The sequence below is a fragment of the Accipiter gentilis genome, chromosome 3 (genome assembly GCF_929443795.1).
Source record: "Accipiter gentilis chromosome 3, bAccGen1.1, whole genome shotgun sequence".
NCBI lineage: Eukaryota > Metazoa > Chordata > Aves > Accipitriformes > Accipitridae > Astur > Astur gentilis.
The window spans coordinates 16,620,305-16,647,372 of record NC_064882.1 but is presented as its reverse complement, the minus strand read 5'-3'; the positions used below and the strand labels follow the sequence as shown (position 1 = coordinate 16,647,372).

The following is a 27,068-nucleotide window of genomic DNA, read 5'->3' as shown; positions in this document are numbered from 1 at the left end:
CCACCAAACATTTCATCTCAGACAAACATAACTTGGCTGAATTGCACTAATCTGGGAAATGTTGTTGCCTTTGGTCAGCCATTCCTCCAAAGTCATGGCAAGCAGCTTGCAGAACAAGGTAATTTCATTTCAGTGTATTTAGATAATTTAAAAAATCCTTTTTTTCCCCGCTGTTTCAGAATGTAAAAAACATCCACAAAAACCCCATCAAAACCAAAGTTTTAAAATGGTACCGTTGCTTGGGCTTACAAGTGACGATTTCTCCAGTTTTATTAAGTATCAATCTCTGTGTTAAATACATCTCCTAGATGTAGAGGGAGAACCAGCTAGGATTATAGATCAAACGTTAGTACTATATGCATTTCTTAGTCTCTACAAAACAATCTGGGGTGTACGCTTCATAAACTGTATTGTGCTACAATGGTAAATATAAACTTGGCCTCTTGTCTGCTACACTGATTTTGAGTAAACTTGTTTGTTAAAGAGTATTGCTCATTTTTAATGTGACAGCTATAAGCCTTACCAAGGGATCAGCCTCATTATGCCAGAAACAACCAAATATAGTCTACAAGCGAAGCTCTGAAGGAGTGTAATTTGACAAGAAAATACAAGGGCAAAAAGAAGTAAACAGGAAAAAGGTCACAGGCAGGGTGACTAGTATGAATATGTTTGTAAAAATGAGAAGCCTCTGTGTGTCTTTCTCCTTTTATTCACACGGTCTTTTATAGTCAATGGCATGCAATGAAAGTGCAGAGCCTAGCTTACATAGAAGCTAAAATACATAGCAGCTGCATGACTCAGGGCTGAGGCTAGTTAGCAGCCTTCTCCTTCAAAGGGTAATATATTGTCAGAACCATTAAAATCAGTTGTTAAGACCAATGAGTGGACAACATGAAATAATCCTTTAAGCTTGTTATCATTATATGATAATGTGTTTCAGGTTCAATTTTAACATATTTTTACGCCTGGCAAAATCTAGTATCTACAGAATTCAAAACTGACCTGTACTTTTGAAAGAAGCAATAGTCAACTAGCAGTCATTGTGCTCAATTTCAAGACAAGAGATGTTCTTTTTCTTCTTATGTGAACCAATAGATTCAGCTGGAGCCTGGAGCTTCACATTTCATTTTCCTTGTAAATGATTGCTGCTTTAAACCATTGGTTATGGTTTATTTATAGAATAATACATAGTTCACAATTAAATGCCAAGCTATAATTGAATCAAAGGATTCTGCTGATGCCTCAACTCACAAGGGTGCAGCTCAAGAGCTTTATAAAGGACAGCAGAATCTGAGTCTAAATTACAGCCCCCAGTATTCAGTCTAGGATCACGCATTATAATGCGTAATAGGGCTAAAAGGATTATTATAATACTGCAATAAATAAAAAGAAAATGTATCAAACAGCAGAATTCTGAATGCTTGCAGAGGCTTTCAGTTTATGATGTGGGAGGCTAGAGATTATACTGCATGAGAAATAAGGCTAGAGGAAAATTATTTCATAAACACGTTTATGTTCTTAAAAAGAATTCTGAAGTTATTCTTGAATAAAAGCAAAATATATGTTTCATAGTTTAATCCACAGTAACTTCATAATGTTCTGCTACATGGTTATAACTGGTTGATTCCAGATGCCACATAGCTATTTTCTGGCATAATAAGGCAATAATTATTCTATAGAAGGAAAATATTAATTCACATATCTTTGATGATTTTTTTGAATAAGCTTACAAACATTAAAATGTTAAATTTAGTTAACCAGTGTGAGAATAATACAAAAATCTTGTATTTTTTCTAGTACAAAAAATGTCATATCACGAAAATGGTTCACAGATCCAATTCACAAAGACACTCTTTTACTCATGAAAGAAACCTGACTGATAAAGCATATATTGTTAGGCTAAAATGAAGATTATTTTTTACATAGACACTTTGTTTTGGTTTAGAATGTGTTTTGTTAAAAAAAGTAATGATAACCCTTTACACTTTTTTCCATACTGTCTGCTAATCTCTGGTGTATCTGTTGGGCTGTAAGAAGGGACACCAATCAATAGTTTGTTATGTAGATATTTTATCTATCAGATGTTTACCCTGGTTCCTCACACCAGGCTGTAATTAGTCCAGCAATTCCCTAATGTGGCCACGGTAACTTTGCACAACTGATGATGCTGTGGAAGCTCATCGTACGTCTTCCAAAGTGTTTTTGCATTTTCCTCTGATCCTCTCCAGTGTGAGAGATAAAATAGCAAACTATAAAGGCATTGGTCAGACCTCAGGATGGAATTCCTCTGTGGATTTAGGGTACAGTTCTTTACAGATTTTACTGGAATTGCAAGTATTCGAGAGATAATTAGATACTTTGAACTTTGTCAGATGTATGTTTACAGAACAGCTCCTTGGGAAACAGTGGGGAAAAGTTGGTAGCTTGTTTTCTGCTAAACACCAATCTAAAATTTATGTGGGAAATCACAGATGTGCAAAGTCTTACTTACCACATAGAGGAATATAATGATTTTTAATACCAATTCAGCAAAGTCTGCTTTACACTGGCATTTTTTTCCTACAAAGCATTTAATACTGAATTGAATTCCAATTCTGAATAATACCTAATATAGTCATCATAACTTTTCTTGGGTTGCCATTCTCAAAATCCAACTGAGGTCATAGGACATTATTTCCAAAACTACCTTTTCAATAAGTTGTAGTAAATACTTAAGAAGTCACACAATAAACTTGCAGTGTTGGTATAGACAAAACTGCCTGATGAATCTACAGATTAAATACTTGTACAAAGCAGCACAGAGATGCACGATACTAAACAAAGACATCATAAATACAACCATTGCTTCAGGGATCATAAGGGATTGATGAAAGGTAACAGTCCGTCTGTTGGTTTGGTTGGGTTTTTTTTCTTTTCTTTTTCATTTTCATTTGAGTATTATATTTTCCCTCTGGCAATGTCATGGAGGGAAAGAACAAAGAAATACATTCTAGATGGAAAATTTATGTTAATAGATGTAGGAAACATACTAGACTGGGCCAGGTAGGGATTTAGGGAGGTGAAACAGGAAAGGTTACAGGAAGCTGTAGCCCCTCGCAATGAAAATACCCATAGAAAGGACAAGGGTGAGGGAGGACGATATTTACTGTTAAAAGAGGATTAGATTGTCCTTACTGCTATCTCAACAGCTTTAGGAAACAGTAACAAAGGCTTCATATTTAGAGAGGTGGTAAGTAAAGATGAAAGATTGTGGGAAGAGCTGGCTTTCAGAAAAACTCAGAAATAAATGGGGCATGTGGTATACAAGTATTTGAGGCTCTGAATTAGGAAAATATTGTGCTTTATGCTGGACAGATACTTGCATCAACAGAAAAATGTTGTCAAATTAAGCCTTTGATGCAGTATATTGGCCAAAAATGTTCCTGTCTGCATTGTAATGCAAAGAGTGTGCATTGCAGGGGATTATCTGTCACAGATGAATGCTGGTTTTGTTTGTTGTTGCTTATTTGAATAGTTTGTAAAGTATCTGGGAACATTCGGTAGAAAATACAAAATACAAACCCAAAAGGCAAAAAATTTCTAAAGAGCTCCATTCCCAATTAGATATTTATATTAAACAACCATTTTTTCCAAAAATGCTGTAACCTGGCAAGTCCCACTGAGAACAATTTGAAAATCTATCCATTTCTCCAAAGTCCCTAATAGACATCTGAGAGCCTTTGATACCCTTGCACAAGTTTTTTTAATGTTATATCATCTTAAGGATTGAAGATGAAAGGACTTTCATACCAGTAATCTTTCATGCTGTTCTGCAATACATGGATTGCCAACCAGACCAGTGACCTAATTTAAAATCATTTTCATGAGTTTGCAAAGGTTTACACATGAAGAATCTATACCAAATTTTTTTTTTGTGTGGAGCTGATCACTGAAACAAGACACCGATGAAACAGTATAGTGAACATACCATTGAAGTACTCTGCCTCTCTTACTGAGATAGTAACAGTTCAAGGAGTTAAACCACATGTAGAGAAAATTTGTTAAACCTCTTCATCCTGGTTTAATGAAGTATTAATCCAAATTAATCCGAACTTCTCTCTCTTAGTTTGTCAGATTCATCCAAAGTAATTTTTTACCACTATCACTTAGCTGTCTTTGTTCCACGGATATGCTGAAGGACTGGGTAGCTTTTTCCTTGACTCTTAGATTAAAAATAATTCTTATCTATATTCATTTAACTAATTTTTTTTCAGTGTGAATGAAACTTAGTGATTCAAATATTTGCAAAAAGCAAATAAGTATTAATAATTGAGAAGCTAAACCAAAATTACTTTAACATAGGCAAATGCAGAACACTTCTTGTGATGTTTACCTTGCTGCTGAAAAAATTATCCTCACATTGTTTGCGTTACGCTGGGCAGAGATGTAGAACATTTCTCTACCATCTGAACTTACCTCCCCTTCTGTGGACTGTAAGTGCAGTTCTTTCCTACAGGTAGCCTTTAAGTCTCCTGCAGCTGCATTGACTTGCACTCCCCTGGGTGCTTCCATCACCAAAGATCTAGTAGGAGATTCAAGTCTGAAAGACAAAAACAATCACTGAGAAAAAATGCACTGAATCAAACCACCAAAAAGCACCCAGCCCCAAAGCCCACAATGCATGTAGACATAAATGTATTTTGAAAAGTAAAGAAGTAAAAATGAGTTATATGTGTGATTCTGTCAGTACTCTTCATGGCCCAGAGAAAGAAAAAAATTAAGTATGTGTTTAAATCTATTCCTATTTAAGACAGCATTTAAGCATATACTCATATAAACTTGTTTGCTTAGTGATGCTTTCTGGCATCAGTACCTAATTTACTTGACTGTAGTAATACTGAAATATAGGTACTTAAGAATCCACATGTCTCTGTAAGTGCTTCTGTAATGACAAGTTAATAACAAAAGTCTGCTTAGTGACCGATGACAAATGCTCAACTACATTAAAAGAAAAAAGAACACTTAAAAAGTTTGAAATAATGATGTAAAACTGATTCGAATGACTTTGCCTTCACAGGCTCATTCATGTTTTGGGTAGGTGTAGCAGCATTATGTATGAAGAAGAAAGGAAAAGAAAATCTGTTACGTCTCTATTATTGTGGGGGGTTTTGCATGCTTTTTCTGTTCTGCAAAATACTCATTATGCTCTTTAGCCCTATTATAATATAGCTAAGACACATATCACTGGGTCTTGGTATCTTTCCTCAGAGCAACTATTGTTGTCCTACTGTTGATCTTTCCACTTCTCTCTCCCTATACTCAAGATCCTCCGTCAACCTTAATGCAGAACTGTGATACTTGGCTACGTTACCTCTCAGTACTGTACAGGTTTCTCTTGAAAGGGAAGTACTAATGCAAGGATTTCATAGAAGTTGTGCTCACACACTGAACAGGAAAGTTGATGGGATGAAAACTGTATTGAACTAGGAAATAAACATTTGGATTCCAGTTGTGTTCAGCTGTAGACTTATTGCATAGCCCCATTAAGAGGGAGACAAAACTTTTAATCTATTTATATCCCAATAACATAATGACAGAACACAGTTCCACTTCACCTGAACAAAGGCTTTTTGTAAGATGAAATATATTAATGATAGAAAGGTCTAGAATGAGTAGCTTGAAGAAAACATTGTATTTCCCTCTTCAGCAAATTGTATTTTGAGTGTTAAGTCACATCCATCCAAAAATATAATGAAGTACTAGATGTATAAAGGAAAGAACAGTATGACAAAGAATTAGGTACAGAAAAGCCAAATTAAAAATCTATCAAGCAATGGAACAAGAGAATTTAATTCTATTTCACCTATTGAATTTTTTAAGTGTACAGAATAGTGATGGATTATAATTTTGAAACCAAAATGTCACATTTGCATGCAAAGTAAGTCACTGAGACGGTGTCTGTGAAATATTTCTGTTTGCAGCATGTCACTGACACTCAATAGGGAAAGGAAAAGAAAAAAAAAAAGAAAAGCAATTATTTGGCGACAAAAAATGAAAGTATTAAAAGCAGTTGTCCAGATAGAGAAAAACACTATTTGTAGCTACCTATATTAAAAAAAACCATACATGGGATACATATAGGTAAGAGCAGTAGAAAAATCTATATTTCTGTTAGTGCTAAGTCATTTTCTTTCATTTTCTTGACACTGTACGGAGAAGTTAATAGAAGGTTCTGCAGTTCTTCATAGCAGGGAAGAATCTAAATATAAAATTATTTAATCATGTACATCAGTGTTTTTCAGGTGGGGGGTTGTGAACTTCTGATGGCTAAAAGGCAGCAGAAAAAGAGCTTCAAAAACCTTTTATAAACTATAAAGTTTAGAAATTAGGTTTTTGAAAGTACTCTGTTGCCTTAATGAGGTTTCTACCTTGAATTTAAAAGGAAACTGAACTGTATAAATGTTAAATGATTGGATACTTCCATTCCACATTTTTCAGCAGCCTATTTTTTGTGATTTATAACCTGCTTTCCAGGAATATTAACATTTCTCAGTGGTTTCAGCTGCCATTTCATAATCATGAAGACAAAAGTGCTCTTAACTACATTTATTGCATTGAATTGATGGGTATTAGCAGTCACAAATATTTCTAGCTTCATAACATCAAAATCACTCTCAGACCTGACTGATATTTTTTCAGCAGGTGGACAATAAAAATCTATTTAGGAATATCTTTCAAGACATTATGATTTTGTTTGAAGAATAAACTTTTTTTTTTTTCCCAAAACACCTGACAGTGTATATCTCAGAGTTGTTTTGTCTAGTTTCTTCATGGTTTTTCATTAACTACATTAACATAAATGAATTCCAGTTTGTCTAAAATGAAGACATTTGGGCAATTAATTTCTGAATGTGAAAAGAAGTTGTTTATATCAGCCTTCTACACACTGTGGAGAAGAAATTTCTTTTTCAGACAATAGATTTTCTTCTTTAGCAGTTTCCTGAAATCAAATAATGTGGTAGAAATGTCAATGAGTGGCTGATGATCAGCAGCGTAGTTTTTAAAACACCACCCATCGATTAGTAAAATTGAATGCCTAAGTCTGTTTTACAGTTACTAATTTACTTTTCTTCTTATTATTCCTCGGATGATCTACATCTGAAAAGTGATTTAGCTGCACAATCTGCAGCATGCTACCAGAAACACAGAAGTCTATACACATAACTTATTTCCTCAATGTTTTGAGATAAATTATGTTTGATATAAAGTTGCTCTATAATATTTTTCTTTGTCATGTTTCTGAAAGCTTTAATCGCTACTATAAACTTATTGTAACACTCCACATTATAATACTCATCCCTCCAAGCAAAAGTGCATTATTACAATAGCACATCAAGAATTTTCTTTCTTTTCAGATTTAGTGATGGCCTGTCACACTGGTATTTACACCTATGAGTGAATCCTAGTCATATAATTTATTTTTTCTTTCCCAAACAACAAACAGCTATGATGGAGATGGTAACTACTGCTATTATTAGTCAGAAACTACAACTCTGTAGGAAAGACAAAGAGGCTTTTTAGAAGAGGTTTTTAAATAATGTAATCTGTCAGTTCGTTATATGTGATGCAGACAGATGAGCTATCCAGAGCAGAGAAAGGCTTTTTTTCTTTTTAATTATCAATGCTTAATTTGTGAAAAAAGATAAATTTCAGAGGATCAAGCTATATGAATTTGAGTTGAATTCATTAAAGAATTATTGCCAAAAAAGGAAACTTTTCAAATATCTGGAATATGTTCCTTTGAAGGTACTAAAATATTTCTCATCAGAAATGCAGAAACATTTATTTTTCATCTGGTATTTTCTGTTTACAGGCTGACCTAGATTGCATTAGAGAAAAATAATTTTTAAAATGAACCAAAAGGTTTCATTTTGGGTTTTAAGAAATAGTTTAGGTTTACCTCTTGCATAACCCTCATATTCACATGGGACATGATTTATCTATGTAAATTTTCCTCTGTTGGCTAGCAGAAGGTATTTCTTAAAATAGAAGGAAATAGAAGATGCCCCTGTGCAGATGTGAATAATTTAGTTGCTTTGTGTCTATTTAAGCAGTGGATCCAACCCATGCTACATAGTAAAACAACTGATATGAACTTCTACCAATTTGGAATTTATATTCAAAACAGGGGATTAAAAAACATGCTGTCAACTACAGATTGCACATGTAAAGAAGGTACTTGTTTCCCCTTTATTGGCACCTTTACACCTGGGGGCCAGAAAGACTTCAATACTTCTAAGAATTTAACTTTCATATATGATGGTTTTGCCAACTTAGGTTTTTGTGGCTTTTTTCAGTTAGCATAGGAATCCCATTATTAAAAAAAAAAAAAGAAAAAGACAACAACAACAACAAAAAAAAACACAAAAAACCCAAAACGTTTTGCAAATATAAAACCAATGGAAAATCTACACATTGACTTGGTAACCTTTTTGTAGATTTCTATAGATTAAAATAATTGTGACATTGATCTTGCTGCCTGTAGGTAGAGTTGTGGTGGACTGGTGCTGCAGAGACGTAAGATACACAAAGAGGAGAAGGGAAGGCAAATGGATACGTGAAGCGTCTCTCTGTCTCCCTTCTTACTTCTTCCTTGTAAACAAGCACTCCCAACCCCCAAACCTCATAGGACGCAGGGCCTTCTCTTCCACCGGTGAAACCATTTTGTTCCCAATTAGAATTAAGAATTTTCTTAAAAAATAATTTTGAAACTGTTGTTTTCCAGAAACCTCAAACAATTTTAAATATATATTATTTCAAATTCTCTTATTATGAAAAGAACAGCTGGCTGCCCTGACGCTCACAGAAACTGATTTCAAGAGTCCTCTAGTGAGACCAAGAGTCCTTAAAGGAGTCCACTGAACACTGATGGTGCTAGATAAAATTAGGGTTTCCGTTCAGTCCATTTCCTGGAAGTCAGGCTGCAAACTCCAGTAGTATTCATAAAGAATAACCAGGGACTTTTATGATCATGGTGACAAAAAACCTGGAAGCCATTTTTTTAAGATATTGTGAACTATTCAAACAGAGGATTCTTGATTATCTACCTTTGACATTGTAGTGGGAATGCTATGAAAATAAAATTACTATTCACTCATTTCAGTTTCATTACTTATACTATTTACAAGATTATACATGCACCTTTTAACATATATATAAAAGTGACAAAAAAGTCTTTTTGATACATTTGCATGTATCAAAATGTGCACCTCTGCAAGATGCATATGACTCATTGCCAGAATAGTTATTTTTCCTGAAGTTGGTTGTATTCTGATGTTTTTAACCAAATACTTATATTTTCAGGATGAATTTTTTTTTTTTTTAATTGAAATTCAAGGGTAAATGTGCAGGCCTCATGAATCCCTAATAAAAGGAAAATTCTCATAAGTTCATGTGAAGCTCTCTTTGATTAATGTGGGAACCTAACCTTTAAGGGCACAATTTGTTTCTCTATTTTGTGACTTCACAACACGAGCCTTAAGTAAGAGAAAATTAAATAAATGTTTTATGGAATAGGTAATAGCCTAAACAAGTAAACATTAACATGACTTTTTTTTTTTTTTTTTTCCAATATCCAATTTTGCAACTGATGGACAATAAACTTAAATAAGGAGGAAACTTTCTTGACTTAAATCAGAACAGTAGAATGGCATTCAGTATAGCATTTCATGTTATGTCCATGCTCGGTATGTCACTGGCTTTGGCATGTATCAGCATGACCTTATTGTAACTCCTGAAATTCTCATTAACCCAGAAATCACCTCATCAGGCTCAAATCTGAGTTCTAATTGCCCTGTACATGCCACTGGTTTCAGTTCAGTGGGTCTGCATTATCATAGCGACACCTGAAACAACTGAGTATTTTAATGTTATTTGACATAGATGATAAATCAGAAAAACAATTTTCCCACATAGGGAAATAAAGGGTCTCCTCTGAGAATATAAAAAATAGTAGTTACTGTGGAGGAAAAGTAAGGAATAAAATGTCATTGAAGAGTTTTTCAGAAAAAGTGAAGAAGCATCAAGGAAAGTTAAGGAGTGCTGGAGAGAGAAAAAGTTTAAAGCAAGAGCTTGACAAAATAAGCAGGTGATGTGAGGAACGTTAAAGAGAACTTAATGCATGGTCGTTTCTTAGCGTGGGTGAGGGCATACCCAGAATAGCTAAAGACAGAGAAACTATCAAAATTAGAAATAATATTAAGAACCTAACAAACCAGAAACCTAACTGGAATCTCAGGTGATAAAAACCCATGCATTCTAGAATGTCAAGTCCACTAAAACTCAAACCGTTGAAAATCAAGACAATTAGAAGAAATGTAAGGTTTAGAATGGGAGCTTTCATTTCTTAGAGAAATTTCACAACATGCTTGAAAGTCTAAACTTTCAGGCTGTGAGACAAAGATCTGCGTACGAGACAATCCAAAATAGTCCCTTAAGGAGAGGTATGGGAAAAGGATTCCTCGTAACCCTGACATTTTAGAGCTACAAAACATTCTCTTTCCCATAACCTCCCTTACTTTTGTTCTGACCCGAAATGCCTTATACACATGCCCTGCCACTCCGCTAAAAATCCTTACTTAAAGTTTATTTTCTTTCCAGAAATAGCTCCATTACCTGAGCTATCTTTCAGAATTTATTTTATTAAAATAGAAACCTGTCTTGTCAGAAGGAGATTGAAGCAACATGCCCACAGATAATGCTCAAGTGGCTGTCGAGTAAGATCAGAACATAAAGTGCCTGGGGGCAGCTGAAGAGCCAAATGGGGCTCTTTGAACAACTGGAAGGAAACACATGAGAACTGGTTGACATACAGTCTTCTCAGTTTTGAAAACCATTAGCTTCCTGTGATTAGGAAGTGACAGTCCAGATGATCTGTAATCTTCTAATGATACTTTCAATATTGTTTCCCTAAAAGGCCTTAAGATGATATAAGCGGATCTAGTTTAACTGAGATAAACTGCAACGTGGTTTTGATCCACATCTTGAGGAAACTTCATCTCATGCGGAAAATTATTCTGCTGAAATTCCTTTGACAGGTCTGCAGATTAAGCATAGCAGAGAGGAGCTTGGGTCTGGAAGCAGTGTAACAGCCCCGCGGCAACCTCAGATGCAACAAGCCTTGCTGGAGGCGGGAGCACGCAGCAGGGTGCTATTGAGACCCTGAGCGTCTCCCCCTGGGACTCTGAGCACCTCTGCTCTTCATAGCTGCTGTTAGACCTGAGCGGGCTTCAGGTAAAGAAAGATCCTCAGCTGCCTTCACACTGATTGATCTGCAGAGCAGAAAGTTGCCTTGTCTTTCATTAACTCAGCACAGTGCAAATGCTTTCTGTTGCTCCAAGTTCAGGGCATTATTTTTACATTCAAAATCCTGTTAGCCTGAGACAGCTACGCTTGGAGCCCATCCATGTGTTCCTGAAACCATGGCATGGAATAATCATAAAGCAAGCATAAACCAGTCACTGATAATAACGAATTTTACTTGTCCCTGTTGTTCCTTTTGAACGGCTATTCCAGAACTTCTCGCATCTGAGAGGCAGAATGCGAATTTCTATCTAATATTTCATCCAATATTCACCATCATACTTTTGAGTTTCCCAGTATTCTTCTTCCAGTGCTCAAGGTCTTTGATTGCCAGTGCTTTCAAACCTGTGTACCTCCTTCTAGCACAAAGAGAGTTATCAAAACTGGAAATAAGATCAATCCTGAAGAAACTCTCCTTGCAATCTCCCTCCAGGCTGAACAATACATGCTTATTATAAACCACTTAAAATTTATTTAAATACACTCTTCTCTGTCTTGCCTTTTTATTTCTATTAGATATAACACTATATCAAATACTTTACTTAAATCCCACGTGGGAGATCTACCTCTTTTCTATTTTCTAGAAGATCAGGTATCTTACAAAGGGAAGATATTTCTTTGGATGGGCACAATCTATCCACCTTCTATTTCGTCCCAATTTTTACTTATTTTCAAGCCCTTAATAATTCTTTTTGTTAATGAATCCTTTAAAATAATATTGCAAAGCATCGCATACTAATGAGTTCAGACTAAAGCGTATAACATACTAGATGATAATTTTTTCCATCCATTTCACTAGAAGTTCTACCTTTGCCAAACCATCAGTCCCACAGTGTCTGTTTTCCAGTTTGAAAGCTTTATTATAAATTTTGCTATTTGACCTTATTTTCACATTTAGTTCAGTCACAGAGCAGGGATAAAGACTATCCAGCACCCTAAATTAACCACATGAACCTCAATGAATTTTGCTACCAATTCTGATAGCAATACTTTTTTCCTTCATATCTCAGTTCCAACTAGAGCCTTTTCCCTTCTCCAACGTCAAATTTAATCATTGTCACTGAACACTAAGGCAAATTATTCTTTCAGTTTAAGAGACATACCTAGTTAACTTTTGATCCTGCTGTGTTCTATCTGCATAGTAATTATAACTTTTATTACTGGCTTTCTTCTCTATTTATTTCAATGTCTTTTTAATATTTTTTTTAATTATATATATATAAAAGCATATATATATATGTAAAAAAAGAAGCTTGACTTTTGGCAATTTGTCAAATTTTTACTACACCCATCTCTATTTTTGTATGAACATGTATGTTAAAAAAAATAAATCATATTTTCAACAGCTAGGGATAAGACTAAGCAAACAAGGTTCTGTCAATACACATACCCAAACACTGAAATAACTATTTAAACACCAAACACAAATTCTGAAAACATAAATAATAAGTATTTCCACTGTACTAAAAAAGAATACTGAGACAGTAACTAGAACCTGACATTATTAAAACAGCATAGGAAGGAAGCTGGTTTTTTTTACTCTGCTGCATCTTCTCCCTTTTGGTGAGGTTTGGCTTATTATTTAATTTCTGGGTAAAACAGATGAACAGAATCCCAGTGCTTTTGTTACTCTCAGCCTGCTCAGATGACTAACAAATTAATGTCAAAATTCCTTTCTGATGCCTCTCTGGCTCCAGGCTTTTATAGAATAGATATTTTGCCCTACTAGTAAACCACCCCTTAAAAGCCACAAAAGATGGCTCCTACAAACCATCAGGCAACTCTGAGTGAAACAGACGCCTTGCACAAGATCTGTGTATTTTTCAATTCTTATCAGAGGTAAAGTGGGATCCTACTAGCTTGGGTGGTTCCTTGCTGCTTGATCAATTTTCATCTCATTATGCCCAGCATTAGCTTGCAGTATTAGCTGATAGTGGTATGTAAGGTTTGACATAGAAGAGAAAAAAAAAAAACTATTAAATTTGATCCCCAGAGAACAACAACAAATTAATTTACCCCTTTATTAAGGAGGTTATTGAGGGCAAAGCCATCTGCATTTAACTACACTCTTCCTCTTTTGTGCATGGATATTACCTATTAGTGCACCATGTTTTAATGCACTATTAGCCTAAAACCAATATTTGGGGACCTATTATATTGGCAGTTTGGTTTTCCTAACTGTGTTCCTGTGAGAAAAAGTAGTGAAATATGAAGATTAAATTATTAAGATATAATTCATTTTCCTGATTCTAAGGCACGATTCTTTTATGCTGCTTATCCCAGCTAATGAAAGTAAGATTTAATTAGGTTTTGGGATTTAACACAAAAGGGCTTACCAGCCTCCACAAAGGATTGTAGAAAAACGTTTTCTGAAAGCAAACCCTCGCTAGCTATTATTTGAAAATGTAAGACAGTAGGAAGATGTGACCAAAGTGGTTGGGCAAATAGGAAGGAATTACTTTAAATTTCAACTGAATTTTACTTTTACAAAACACATTTTTAATAGCAAATATTACAGATGTTTCTCTGCCTGAAGACCTCATAATCTGGATATAGAACAAAGAGTGGCTGAGGCAAAGTTTAGATATGTGAAGCTATTATGAATCTGACTTTCTCTTTTCGCCTCCCTGCCCAGAATAGATTGAGCCAAATCCCAGGAATTTTGGGGTAAACACTCTGAGCCTTGTGGGTATCAAAACCTTAGTCCAAATTTTATAATTTAGTTTTATTCCCAGTAATCAAGGTGGTCAAAATTCCACTTTTTAAATTCAGTAGTGAATTCTTTTGCATATTCAAGGTTATGAATAGTTTTCCTGCATCTTTTTTTGAGGAAAAAAATAAAAAGGGTATTATTTAAATATACTCATACCTTGATGTCTGACTTTTATTACTTGACCACAAATACATGTTCCAACATGAAAAATATGGGATTATTTATATTTTGTAATTGTAATTGTAAATTCTTTTATCTTTCAGACCTGTATACAAGTATTCTCATAGCCTAATATATTTGCATTGATGCATTGCAACTTGCTGTCAAACTGCAATCACCTGTGTCCACTGAAAAAATGAATTTTAACGTCAGCTCAGAAAACTTTCTACTCTCCCATGTTACCATTAATTTCAAAAGTCCCAAGGTGCAGGGATGCCGCATTTGGAAAAATACATCGTTTTAGGACTGCCATTTTGGTCTGCTGGAGACTTTGGCTAAATTTATACTAAAACATTAAAAAGTGCTAGGACCCAGGCCAGATGACTGGAACTCAACCATCTATGCAGCTAAATAGTTGCTGCCATATTTGAGAGTCAAGTGAAAGTCAGTTATGACTCTCCCAAACAATTTGCAGGCAATAGTTGGAGGGGAACATGAGTCAAAGACCATTGCCGCTCAACATTCAGGATGCAACTATTCCGTTTTAGAGGATAAAATGATTGTACAATATCAATGTAGTTGTATCAGTTGGGCCTGAGGCCAGAAAATGTGTTCTGGTATTTTTTCATTTCTGTGACAGAGGTAGCTTCCAAGGCTATGGGGAAATGTCGTATCAGGGTTGGTGACCTATTTGTTTGGGCATATTTGGCAAATAATCATCTAAACAATAAATGACTGCTTTCTGACAATATTTTTTAAAATAGCAAAAAAAAAAAAGAGGCAATTTATTTCTTGGGAAAATGAATGCAGGGCTTGACCTTAAAAAAACCCACACACCCCCAACAATTTTTTGTTGCTTTTTTTTTTCCTTCAGTGATTTGAAATAAGATTAAAAGGCATATGGTAATTTTAATTTTCAAAGGTATATATATATGATCTGAAAGTCTAACTGTATTTTGCTATCAGAAAATACCACACAAACCCACAATTATTTATAGTACTTTCAAGTTACAAGGTTAAAAAGGGTCTGCAGGTTACCTTTTAGAAAGTTTCATACCAATAGCCAAGAAATCTCTATCCTAATAGTAGATGTCATAATTTTTAAAAGATTAAAATCACTTGAGAGTTTTAAAAAAGGAATATCACTGAATCCTGACTAATATATAGTAGCATATGTGTGCAAAAACTTCCAGAACACAGTACAGTATTTATTAAGAATAAAATCACTTACACATAAGCTAATGCTGCTTGACCAAATAGCAAGGGTTTCCATTTCACCATTTTTTTTTTATAAAAACTTTGAGTTAAGTTCATTATTAATGAGAGGGCAGAAAGTTGAATGGAACATTCTCACTAATTTCAGTGTAACTTAGAAAAATGAGCTGAAGGAACAGCGGGGTTGGAAAACTAAGCAACAATGGCATCATGGCAATGAATAAAGCCAAAAGACAGGAGAGGTGAATGCCCGATATGTATGTTTCACAAGCAACATGAGGCGATTTTAACCCTAGTGAAAATAATCCTGAAGACACAGGGTTACCATATATTTGCACTCTGTTTTTATTATTTAATTGTTAGAAAGAAGTAGACAAAGCAGTGTCTACACATTCTTTTGAGTGGGACAAGTTCCACCCTCTTACTCAGATTTTTGGGCCCCTGAAAAAAGAAAACCTTGTTATGTTTCCACTTTGATTTCTGCTGAACTCCCTTTGATTAGAGACCATACTACTTTGGTGGTCATCACTAATAAATGCCTTTACAACTACTCTCAACAGAGGACTGACAGGAGTCTTGGTAGGGGATGGGGATTTTCAAGGGAAAAATCTAATGAGTAGGGTCCTCTGGAAGACCCCAAACCATTACATTACCTTAAAATGTTTAGTGCAAATTATCAAACACAACCATTTACTTCTTACACCCCACACAGTGGTTAAAATTGTCCACACGGGCAGCTTTCTGCACATGATATCTGCAACATCATTACTGGTCAATGATCCTAAATGCCTTTGCAAGTATAGGGAAGGGCATTTAACAATGTTTTTCTGTAGTAATTCATTGTAAACTCTGCTGGGCAGGTAAAGGGATACATATATAATGTTTAGGAATCATACTAGAATTGAATCAAATTCTATACTGTTTCTCAACAGTTCTGCTGAGAGAAACACAAGGAAAGACCTTTGATTTTCTGTGATTATCATATATTCCCATTAGTTATCCATATAAATTACATATTAATATTTAGCAGTGCGCATACATTAACTTCAAGAAAAAGCTTTCACCATAAACCTTTCTAAATTTTCTCTTTCTCAGTCTATAGATGCTTTAGCAAGTTTTAGACTTGATCTTTTACTATTTACCGATTTCTCCACTTTTGTGACTATGTACAGAAAACTTTGGATTTTTTACATTTACAAATGTAGCCTCACTTGGTAATGAATTTTTTAAGTGTGTGTGTTTGAAGTATTCAAAAAAACCCAACAGTCCAGAAACAGCACTTGAAGAAAAAATCTGGGACTGTTTTCTTTAACTTGACTTACATATTCTGTAACAGCTCATAAAAAAAAAGAAAAATCTGGGTCTGAGGATATTAGACAGTAGTGTACTCATTTGACCCTAAAAACACCTGACTATTCTAATCTCTAGGGAAAATATACTTCTCAATGATTCTACTATGGGAGGCAAGTAATTTATAAAAAGTAATGTATTTCACATTTTGTGTCATAAAAGTTTGTGGGGTTTTTTGGCTAGTTAGAATAAATTGGAGTCTACCAGTGTTTTGGATATGTATGAGTCATTACGTAGGCAGTATATATTACTAGACAGATATTTGCTTTTAATCAAGACTTAATTATTTTTGAGAATACTTGATTTTAAAACAACTTTTTGAACAACACCTACTTGAGGTCTTGGGAAGGCTCTGCTCTGATATGGGGTGTCTCCACAGAGTGCCCAAACACTGCCCCTTCCGTGCCTAAAATACATAAATAAAATACAGTATAATTACTTTGGAAAACAATACACATTGAAATGTATGACCACAAATTGACATTTTTAGGACAAAATATTTAACTGAATCCTTTATTAATGACTATCAATATTTCTTCATATTTATGTTTGCATTTCTGTATCAAAATCTGGACTGACATCCTGTAAAACTATAGACTTCTGCTTATTGATAGATGAATTTCATATACAAATCTGAAAACATTTATAGGTCCAAACTTTTCAGCACTGACTGGCCTGAATGCTCATCTCAAAACTTTGGGGACTGATTGTTTTACAGATAAGGAGAAGAATATCATAGATTTGTTTGACAAAAACACATTTTAGAAGTGTCTACTATTTTTTGCATGATGCTCGTTTTGATTCCTTAAATTGAGATACTAAGCTTTCAAAAGTTTTGAAATAACAGTCTACCATCTGAACTTGCAAGCCTGAATCTCAATATCTGACAGCTTCAGAGTTTCCTTCCATCAGACTTTCCTCATTGAAAACTTTTGTTCCCAATGAAATTAAAGACACTTATCTGGAATGCCCTTTGGTTTTAGTGTTGGTAGTGGATGCTCATGTATCTCCTCCTGGGCACTCAAAATCAAGGCAGAGAAAACAGGTAACTATTTCCTAAAACCAAATTGATTCTCTATTGAATTTTAATTTCTATAACTAGATCCAAGTTGCATATGATAGTTCCACATTTTGAATTACATGACCAAGATTTTTCATTGAAAAGCTCCTTTTCAATGAAAAAATTAGGGTTCTGATAAATGTTCACTAAAGTTATTTGAAAAAAAAGACAAATATTAACACAATACATTATTTTAAATGAAATTATTTTTTAAGGAGAATGAAAAAGGATGAAAGAAATAATAAAGATCTGATTACAGCAAGTTCTTTGTTAAAATAATAGAAAACTCAAGAAACTGATGTACTGAACAACACTATAAAATAAGTATTTCTTTTAACTTTAAGACACAAGGATTGCACACGTAACAGTCATTTATACAACTCAATTTACATTTAATAGATAGCAATAGCCTACCTATGTTCTTAGGCGTTCAGAAGTTTATATCTTTTTTTTTCCCTGCACGTTATCATCATGTCTATTTTTGTTTACTGATTTGTCCAATGCCATTATTTTTGTCTTCCATTTATATAAACTTTAGTTGTTTTTGTTTTTGTTTTTTTTTTAAATAATATCCATGTGGCTATAAGCTTTTATTTTCCTTTTCTGAAGATGGTGTACTGGGCACTGTGCAATGAAAATAGCCTAGAACTATTGCGTGAAAGACTCTCCAACAGAGAACCTCCAGTAAAGATGAAAGAACTGAATAAAACCACATGTAAAACAGGTAATGTATTTACCTTCTGTCACTAGAAATAAGATCAAGGAAACTGCCTGGCATAATTATAGTTGATTACTAAATATTCTGAGATTAATTGCCGTATTTCAACAACAGAAGTTTTCTTGTGTTCTGAGCCTTGAATTCTAACTAAACTTAAAAACATACCAACAGTATCTCACAGTAGCTGTATAAGAAGTGCTCCACGCAACAGAGGCACCACTATAATTGTTACAATATTTTAAATACAATAAAGTATTTTCAATTATTTAAATATTTTATTTAAATATTTCACTTAAATATTTCACAAGTGTTTTCAAAATTTTTGGCTGTTAATGGAGACAGATATGTAGATATTTTTGCAGTTAACCAATAACATTTAGTAAACAGATCTTATCAGGACCTGAAAGCAGAATAAGGCTATAGAATGTTTAATTGATACCTTTTTACAGTGCTAAAAAGTCCTGAGCAACAAGCCAAAAAAATCTAATTAAATGTTAAACTAAATTATTGTCAGAAAATCATCATTGTTAGTCATGTTCTAAACACCACTTTCTTAAAAACAAACAAACAAACAAAGACTCCCCCCCCCCCAAACAAACAAACACAACAGAAAAAAACACCCCCTTCATTGTAAAATACTCTATGAGTACGGAGTATCCATGAGGTAAAGTCCTAGGTTTTTATCTCCAGCAATGTATAAGCTTTACAAATATCTTGGCAAAGCATACTGAAGACAATTGCATTATGACTGCTGCTTTGAAGACCTCTCCAGAAACAACCAAATCCACTTTCTGTAACCAAACTTTGCCGCATGTTATGAAGAACCACAGGAGGGAAAAACCAGCATATCTTTTTACCTAAAGGTATTCACAGAGGTGCTGTGCAGAATCTGTTTTTTAAACCTGACGTTGCCTTGCAGTTCTGCTACCGTTAAGTGACAGGAATAGCATGTCTGTATAGCCAGGCTTTCTGTCACTCAAAATAAATCTCACCCCCATCTATAATGGCACACAGGAAATTCTATGGCAGCAGAGTATCAGAAGTCAGAGTGTGCTTCCGGATCCCATTCAACTTTTTAATCAGCAATGTTAAATATTTTCAAGGACAAAGGCTTTTTGTATTTTTGAAGGTGGCAATGGGATATGAAGATGTAAATAAATGAGCAGGATGCAGAATTGCCAGTCTTTACTTATGAGAAGACCACAGCTGTAATGTTTGAAAGAGCAGAATTAATGCAAAGATCTATAAAACGCCACTGTGGTATGGGTCAGACACTAAATCAATCAGAACTGCCAAAGATAATATTAGGCAAAGAGTGATAACAAAAGATAAATGACAGCTGGTACTAAGCCAGCATTAGTATTTCCTCACTTTCAGCAGCATTTGTTTAAAAGATGAGAAGGCACCTCTCCCCTTACAAAATACAAATTTGGAAAGAAAGACCAAATTTGTCCAAGCAGACTGAAAATCCGGGCTGGTAGAATTAAGGATAAACTGATATAATTAAATAAAATATAATTAAAACTCACACTAAACCAAATGTGCTCCTTTTGCTATTTCAAGATACAATCCCACATACTTTTTTTTCCTTCTCTTTCAGCCTCAAAAGTGAAAGTATAACAGTTCTTGTGGTGAGTGCTTCATGCTCAAAAAATCAACAAGTTTAAGAATATCTCAAATTTCTTTTATTTTATACTGGAAGGAAAGCAGGCACTTATAATTATCTTGGGTTTAGTAAGAAAGGTGATCAGCCAGCCAGAATTTACTGACATGTTTCCAGCAGTTAAACAGCAGGATCAAGAAAAATGGAAAGGGATTGTACAGCAAATAAAAGACATGGATCAGCATTACTTAAAAATACAGAATAGAAGAAAAACTATAGGAAGGTATTCTTTATTTTTTAATTTGCTATATGTAAATCTGTAGTGCTTTGATGGGAAATTAGATCATGTAGTTCAGTACTCCTTGGGAAATGGTGCTACCAACATACCTTTCTATGAATAATAAATATAACAGTATAAATCAGGATTTAAAGTGAATAGCATGATTTTTTTTAATGAAAGAAATATACTTTAGCTATTCAATAATTAACAATGTTAAAACACTTATTTTTTACAGAAATAAGAAGGATCTATTAACTGTAATCCCTCACTTACAGATTCATAACCGAGACCTACTTTGAGATGAGTGAAATTCTAAAGAGGGATGAATGAATACAAAAAAAGAATAGGAAGAAAAGACTTGAACCTTCAAGCCCTTTCAAGTACAACTCAAAAGGAAGTAGTTAGGGAACTGTATTCAAAGGAACATAAGTCAGAATGGATAGCTATAAAAAGTGAACCTTTCAGAGGAAATAAAATAGCAAGGGCATGGAGTATGTGCAAAGGATGTAAAATCAAAACTCTAAGTGTAACTGAATAAAATTACTCCCACCTCTAGCTTCCAGTGGAAGAGAATGAGTTAAGTAAAGACTTCACTAAGAAAGAAGCATCTGTGAAGGCAAACTACTGGTCAAAGAATACCAGTCGCTATAGAAGTTGCTGGAGAAAACTCAGTAAATAGCACGAGTCAGGCAAAAAAGCTGGAAGTCCAATCCTCTATTTATAGAGAAACCTCTTTATGAATAGCAGTTTTATAAACACCGGACCTTTAAAACACACTTTTTTGACGACAGAGCAAATCAAACCCCTTTCGCTACAAGCAAAACTAGTCTCACGTTCCTGATGAAACTGAATATTGAGAATTCAGAGACACCACTGTAAACTACTAATTTCTACTCAATTTAATGGTTCCTGAAATTCCGCCTTTTGGAAATGGCAGGTTTCATAAAAACAATGGAAGTGCAATGTTGTTATTTGGTGCTGGATTATATTTGCTTATGTATGTGCATGCTGAGGAAATTTTGTCATTTATTTAACCAGCAAATAATCTTTTCATAATTTATGACTTAGCTCACAGAACAACACTGATACCTTTCAGTGACTTAATAACTGACTAGCATGAAAAGACCAGCACCTGAGCATACTGATTAGCAGAGCTAATTCTTTTTGTGAAAAGAATGCCAGCTAAAGAGTTGATGAGCCAAGAATCAAAAACCAATAAATTATTCTGCTGTGAAAAATGAACCATATATTAGCATTATCCCACCTTTCACATCCATTCTTGTAAGCGAATCACCTCAACTGTACTGACAGTGCAATTGTCTAGCACTTTGATGTGGACAAATTATATGGCATTGCAGCGTCACAGGCACAGTTGAATCTTACTGCCTTGATCTTTCTCTAGGTTTTTCAGAAACATCAAGTAGCGATATGATGAAGTACTAAAATTATGCAAGCATTAGACTGTAATGTCAATTTGTCCACTGAGTTAGAGAGTTTAAAGAAGACTTTGTAAAATATTTATCATTTTTGAAGCTTGCAATTTTACTCGTTGCAAACTCATTATTAAGTTAAAGCATCCACAGGTTTCAAAGAGAAATATGAGTAATTAATCAAGATTGCTTTACCTTGAAGAGACCTTGAAAACATAGTTTTTATGTTCTAAAAGTTTAATTGCAATAAAAAAATACCAATTCTTAATTCTTTTACCATGTGTACATAGCTAAAATTTAAAAGTGCCTTTGTGAGATTAGCTAGCTGTTGTTCAACACTAAGACCTTTGAAGAGCTGATCACTGCCAGACTGAAAAAAACAGAAATATTCAACTAGGCAGATCAATGATCATAAAAAGACCACAGAAAACGCTTGCTGTTTCTTTTTTTAAAAGCCCAGTTATTATAATTTATCTCGGGCTCATTAGAAACCCAAAGGCATGAGAATGCAGCTTCTGGACCACATGTTGATTGCGCAGCTCTTCGAGACTTTCAATTTTAATAAATGGCTTGAAATGTAATTTAGCTAGGTACTTGTATTAAAAGAGGACAATGCAACTGGATTTTTTCTATGGAGGTACATGTAACTAAAATGAAAGTAAGTAGGATTGGCATGATTGCTGGGATTTCAATCTTGCAGAGTCCCTCAGCAGCAAAACTGAATAATGTTAAATAATGAAGGTTTCATACTGACGTGGCCATACTGGAGGTATATTATAGGTACAAAGCTGTAGTATGGCCTGACTAGATGCAGCTGTTCTCTTCTAAACTAAAGCATGAGCATCAAAGTCTTCAGAGGTAAGCTGCTAATAAAAGTAAATTCTAAAATGAATTATTTGGAATCATTACTCAATGCCCTTAAACATGACTAATGTTTGATGCATATTTTCTGTAGGGCAACCTTTCTAAAGCAAGACATCTACTAAGCCTTTCATTTAGATAAGAAGGATAAGTTCCCCAATAAATTAAAATTCAGCATCTTCAGTGTGATAAATTTTGATCAAAGCAAAATGCAATTCCAGGAAATACTTGCAAAATTGCAACAGTCAGTATTTATTTTCTTAAATATCATCTTAACTTCTGTTGAGTACAAATATTTGAAACATTGCTTCCTAATCGTGGGCAGTTAAGACACCTCTTGTCTTGCAATGCAAATGAAACTGGATTATGCCTATGTGTTCAGCTGCTCATCCACATACTTGTTTGAAAGTTCACATCCAAAATCTCTGTTTGGCCACTTGGTTTGCTTTGCAGAAAAAGTGAATCTATTTGAATAAAATTTGGACTGAGCATAGTAGTAACATAATCCAATTAATAATTGGAAATAGCTATTCTAAATGCTACTTCTGGGATGAAAAGAGTCTATAGATTTAAATTAAACTTCTGAGAAATCATATTAAAATTGAATATTTTTTCAAAACATGACAGAAATTGAACAAAGAACAAGTTTTAAAAAAAAATTTTCATAGCGTCTTTTACTTTTTTCCCCTGTGATGAATGACATATGGAGATACACGTGACAATAAAAATTAACTACAACCACTTTCTGCTTGGATTGATACCGTCTCCTTGAAAAGTTACAATAGCTAGATATATGAATAGATTTAAAGGTTACATTTAGATTTCACAGTAAATAATTCCTAAAAACCAAAAAATCATCTTCTTTTCCTAGTTGTATATGATAGTCTGGATTTGCATTTTTCTTAAAATGGTATAAATGATACTGGGTTCACAATAATGGAACACAGAACAAAAAATGTCCTTGTCTATATTAAAAAAATTGAATTTTAATGGGATTATTTTTGTATTTAGTAGATCAAAAGGACTGTATTTTCACTTTTTGTAGGAGATAACCCTAGGATTTGGAACACTCAGGCTTATGCTCTATTGAATAATTAATCAGTTACAAACAGAATTGATGTTTCCTTGATGAAAAATGAATGAATCAATGAATAAGAGGACTGTTAAACAACAGTCAATAGCTTCGTAATCAGGGGACTCACCTGGGATGTAAAAGAATGGGACATGAACTTGGATATCCCGAGTACAAAATGAAGCCTTTAACTTCAAGGCTAATTAAATTACCTTATAATTTTATCTTGATTTTTACTAAAAGCAAAGTGTCATGTATTTGTACAAAACACTATGGAAAAATATTAGAATCTTAAGGGCGAAAAATGTGAGAGTGAGAAAATTGTTTCTCACCTAGTTCCAAGAACAATCAGCGATAATTTCCCATTTTGAAACTTTCTGAAAATTCTAGAATGTACTGCTGCCTACCTACAAAACCTAGTCAGGAATATCTATCCAATTTGCTTCAAAAAGCTCTAAAATAAAAGAACTAATGATTAGCTTTTGATAAAAGAGAAAACATTTGCCCTTCAGTGAAGATAATCCATAAATAAATGGTTTCATTTTGAAAAGTCAAAAGCTCAGAGGAATTTATCAGGATCTTCTCCAGTAAGTCTAGACATCCCATTAGTTGCCTAAATTAGGAGTACAGATTATTTATATTTTATCTATAGCCAAAGAAAGAGAAATTAGCATCTCTAGAGTTTAGTTAACTACCGATACTGGGCTGAGACTACAGGAACAATGCACACAACCTAACCACCTTGAAACTTTTGCATTCAACATCTGGTCAGCAGTTGACACATCTGAATTTTATCTAACTTGGGAAAGCTTGTTTAGAAATCTCACTTAACTATATCAGAAGTCATCTAAGCTACCTTTAGCATTAAAACTGATTCATAGGGTGCCTTATGTAGGTTTTAGTGGCCAGTTCTTTATGCCATATGTAAATGTGCATTTATTTATCTTCTGTACTTTGCCATTACTGTAGCATACTGAAAAGTTGTTATGATTATGTTATAATTACTGCTGCATTCTTACAATTTAGTAAATTGTTTTATTTATGCAAAAGGAAGCCACAAAGCAGCAGGACTATTATCCAGATTTCTGAAATAGTTCTACTATAGCATTTTTACTGTGTAGGAATTAGCATGCCATGGATGAATTATAAAAAAATATTTAGATAAGTGCATTTGTGCACCCTGTAGAGGGCACTAATACACATATAAAAAGTCCATCATATGAAAGTATATAGTACATATTTAAAAAGTTACTGTAATAATGCCTTCAAATACTTTTTAATTCATGAAAAAGTGAAAATATGAGAAGAATCCTCACAAGCATTTCTACAGCGCTGAAATGGAGATATGTTGGTAGAATACATTTTGGTGCCTATTAGACCAAAATGAAACAAAAATATTAGTATCTCCAATTATTGAAAGTCATAATTTTTTTTGCAGATATGAGAAGTAAAATGAAGCTATAATATCAGTCCCTCACAAGGTTGTTAAAAACTTTCTATTTGATATTACCACTAGTTATCTTGATTATCACCTATTATGACTGTCTTTTTATTCCTGCTCTTTATTAATATTCTGGTTTCTCTCTAGAAGTAAATTACACAGATGAATACAGCACATTCAAACCTGGCATTACCGCAATGCAAAAGGGCAAATGACTTAACTTCAGTAAGTCTTTACTGCAGTTTTAAATGGAAATTCTGCAGCTGTGAGAGGGTAAATGTGCAACGGTAATTTTGTCACTTAATATTCTCGCCTTCAAGTCAGCATAGCAGTGAAGCAAGCCTTTTAATTTAGCAACAAAATGGAAGCAGGTGTATTTCAAATCAATAAACTGCAATGACTGTAAAGCACCAATGGTCATGTTAGCAAACGCGTGCCTATGTGTGATCTGTATTAATCACAGGAAAGACACCATATTTTCTGCAGGAAAGGCCAAGATACTAAAGCATACTGCACTATGCTAAAGCTGGCCGAAATACACATCTTTTGCCAAAGACTCGGATGTTTTTGCAGGCAAGAACCACAAGAGAGTTGCCACATACCTTGCAGAGGCTGCGGGAAGAGGGTTTATGGCAGTAAGTTACTGCTAGACCTACCACTCCATTTTCAAGATGGGACTGAGCTGGTCACAGAGTAATTTATCAGTGCCAGTCTCAATACTCCCTTCGGTGTCACCAAGGAGCAGTATCAGGACTCAGATTACAACCACAATTCAGATTACCTAGCAAACCTTGTAACAGCCCAGCTCTGCTGTGAGTCTTGTGGCATAGCCCTAGTCTAGTTTTTGCTCTTTTACTGTTTGTGAGTCAGGAGAGACTCAAAAATCACGCTCTCATCACTGTTGCAATACACCTAACATAAAATCTCCATAAGACTTTTAAGTTTTAAGCACTTTTTTGTTGCCTTGCTACATACCAAGGTATGTCTGGCTAAAATTAGCAAAGCAGGCTTTACTTCTTCATGAAAATTCGGTGGGCTCAGCTGCCAGAGAAACCTGTTGTTCACATCCTCTTAGACACTAAACTACATTATGTTCAGGCAGTTTCAGAACAGAATACTGAACACTGGGTACCAGGATTGTCATATCTAGGGAACAGAATGTCCTACAATTTGACAGTCATCGTGAAACCAATTCTTTTGTTTTACCATTTTTAAGTTAAAATTACAGAAAGAATATGTTTCATACATCCAGCTATCAAAAAGACCTTACCAGGTTCAGAGATAGGTTGAGAGACAAAAAGGAAAACCATCCTTACTTTGCATTATCTTCAGATCAACTCTGAGAGGTATTTCCCTATATTAGTTAGTTAAAAAACTGTCATGATGCTTACCAGTCCAGCCTTTCAGCTTTCACTGAAGAGAACCTCACTTGGAAAGATCTCTATTCTTATATTCTTAAACCTTCCAAAGGAATTTATTTCTTCTAGATTCAATCTTCCTTGTCCTTTAGTCTCCCTCTGGCCTCTTAGCACTGTAAGTAATATGTTCTATTTTTTTTCAGCAGGATACTCCCTCTGCTCCTTTCCTTGCTTTGTATTAAAGGTTCCTTTTAATATCTATACTAATTTTTCACATTAATGCTTTGCCAAAATGAAATTGTTTTACTACTGTTAGTTTTGCTGTCATGAAGAAAAAAAAGAGTATTTTCATTAAAACTTCAAATTCAGAAACTCTAATTGGTCTTTTGCTTTCATCCTAAATCTAAATATAAACCAGGGAGGCAAGGCCAAGAATGACAGTGAGAAGAAAAAAATTTGCAACTATAA

General features: G+C 34.3%; 1 protein-coding gene across 1 annotated transcript in view; it reads right to left on the bottom strand.

Annotated features, from left to right (window-relative positions):
* The window catches only part of SGCZ (sarcoglycan zeta), a 240,196-nt gene that overhangs the window by 6,472 nt on the left and 206,656 nt on the right, over positions 1–27,068 (bottom strand). The window contains exons 6-7 of the mRNA XM_049790941.1: positions 17,111–17,183; positions 4,456–4,579 (exon numbers count right to left, since the gene is read on the bottom strand). Of these exons, the coding sequence (XP_049646898.1) occupies positions 4,456–4,579; positions 17,111–17,183 (197 nt within the window). The remainder of the gene's footprint in view (positions 1–4,455; positions 4,580–17,110; positions 17,184–27,068) is intronic.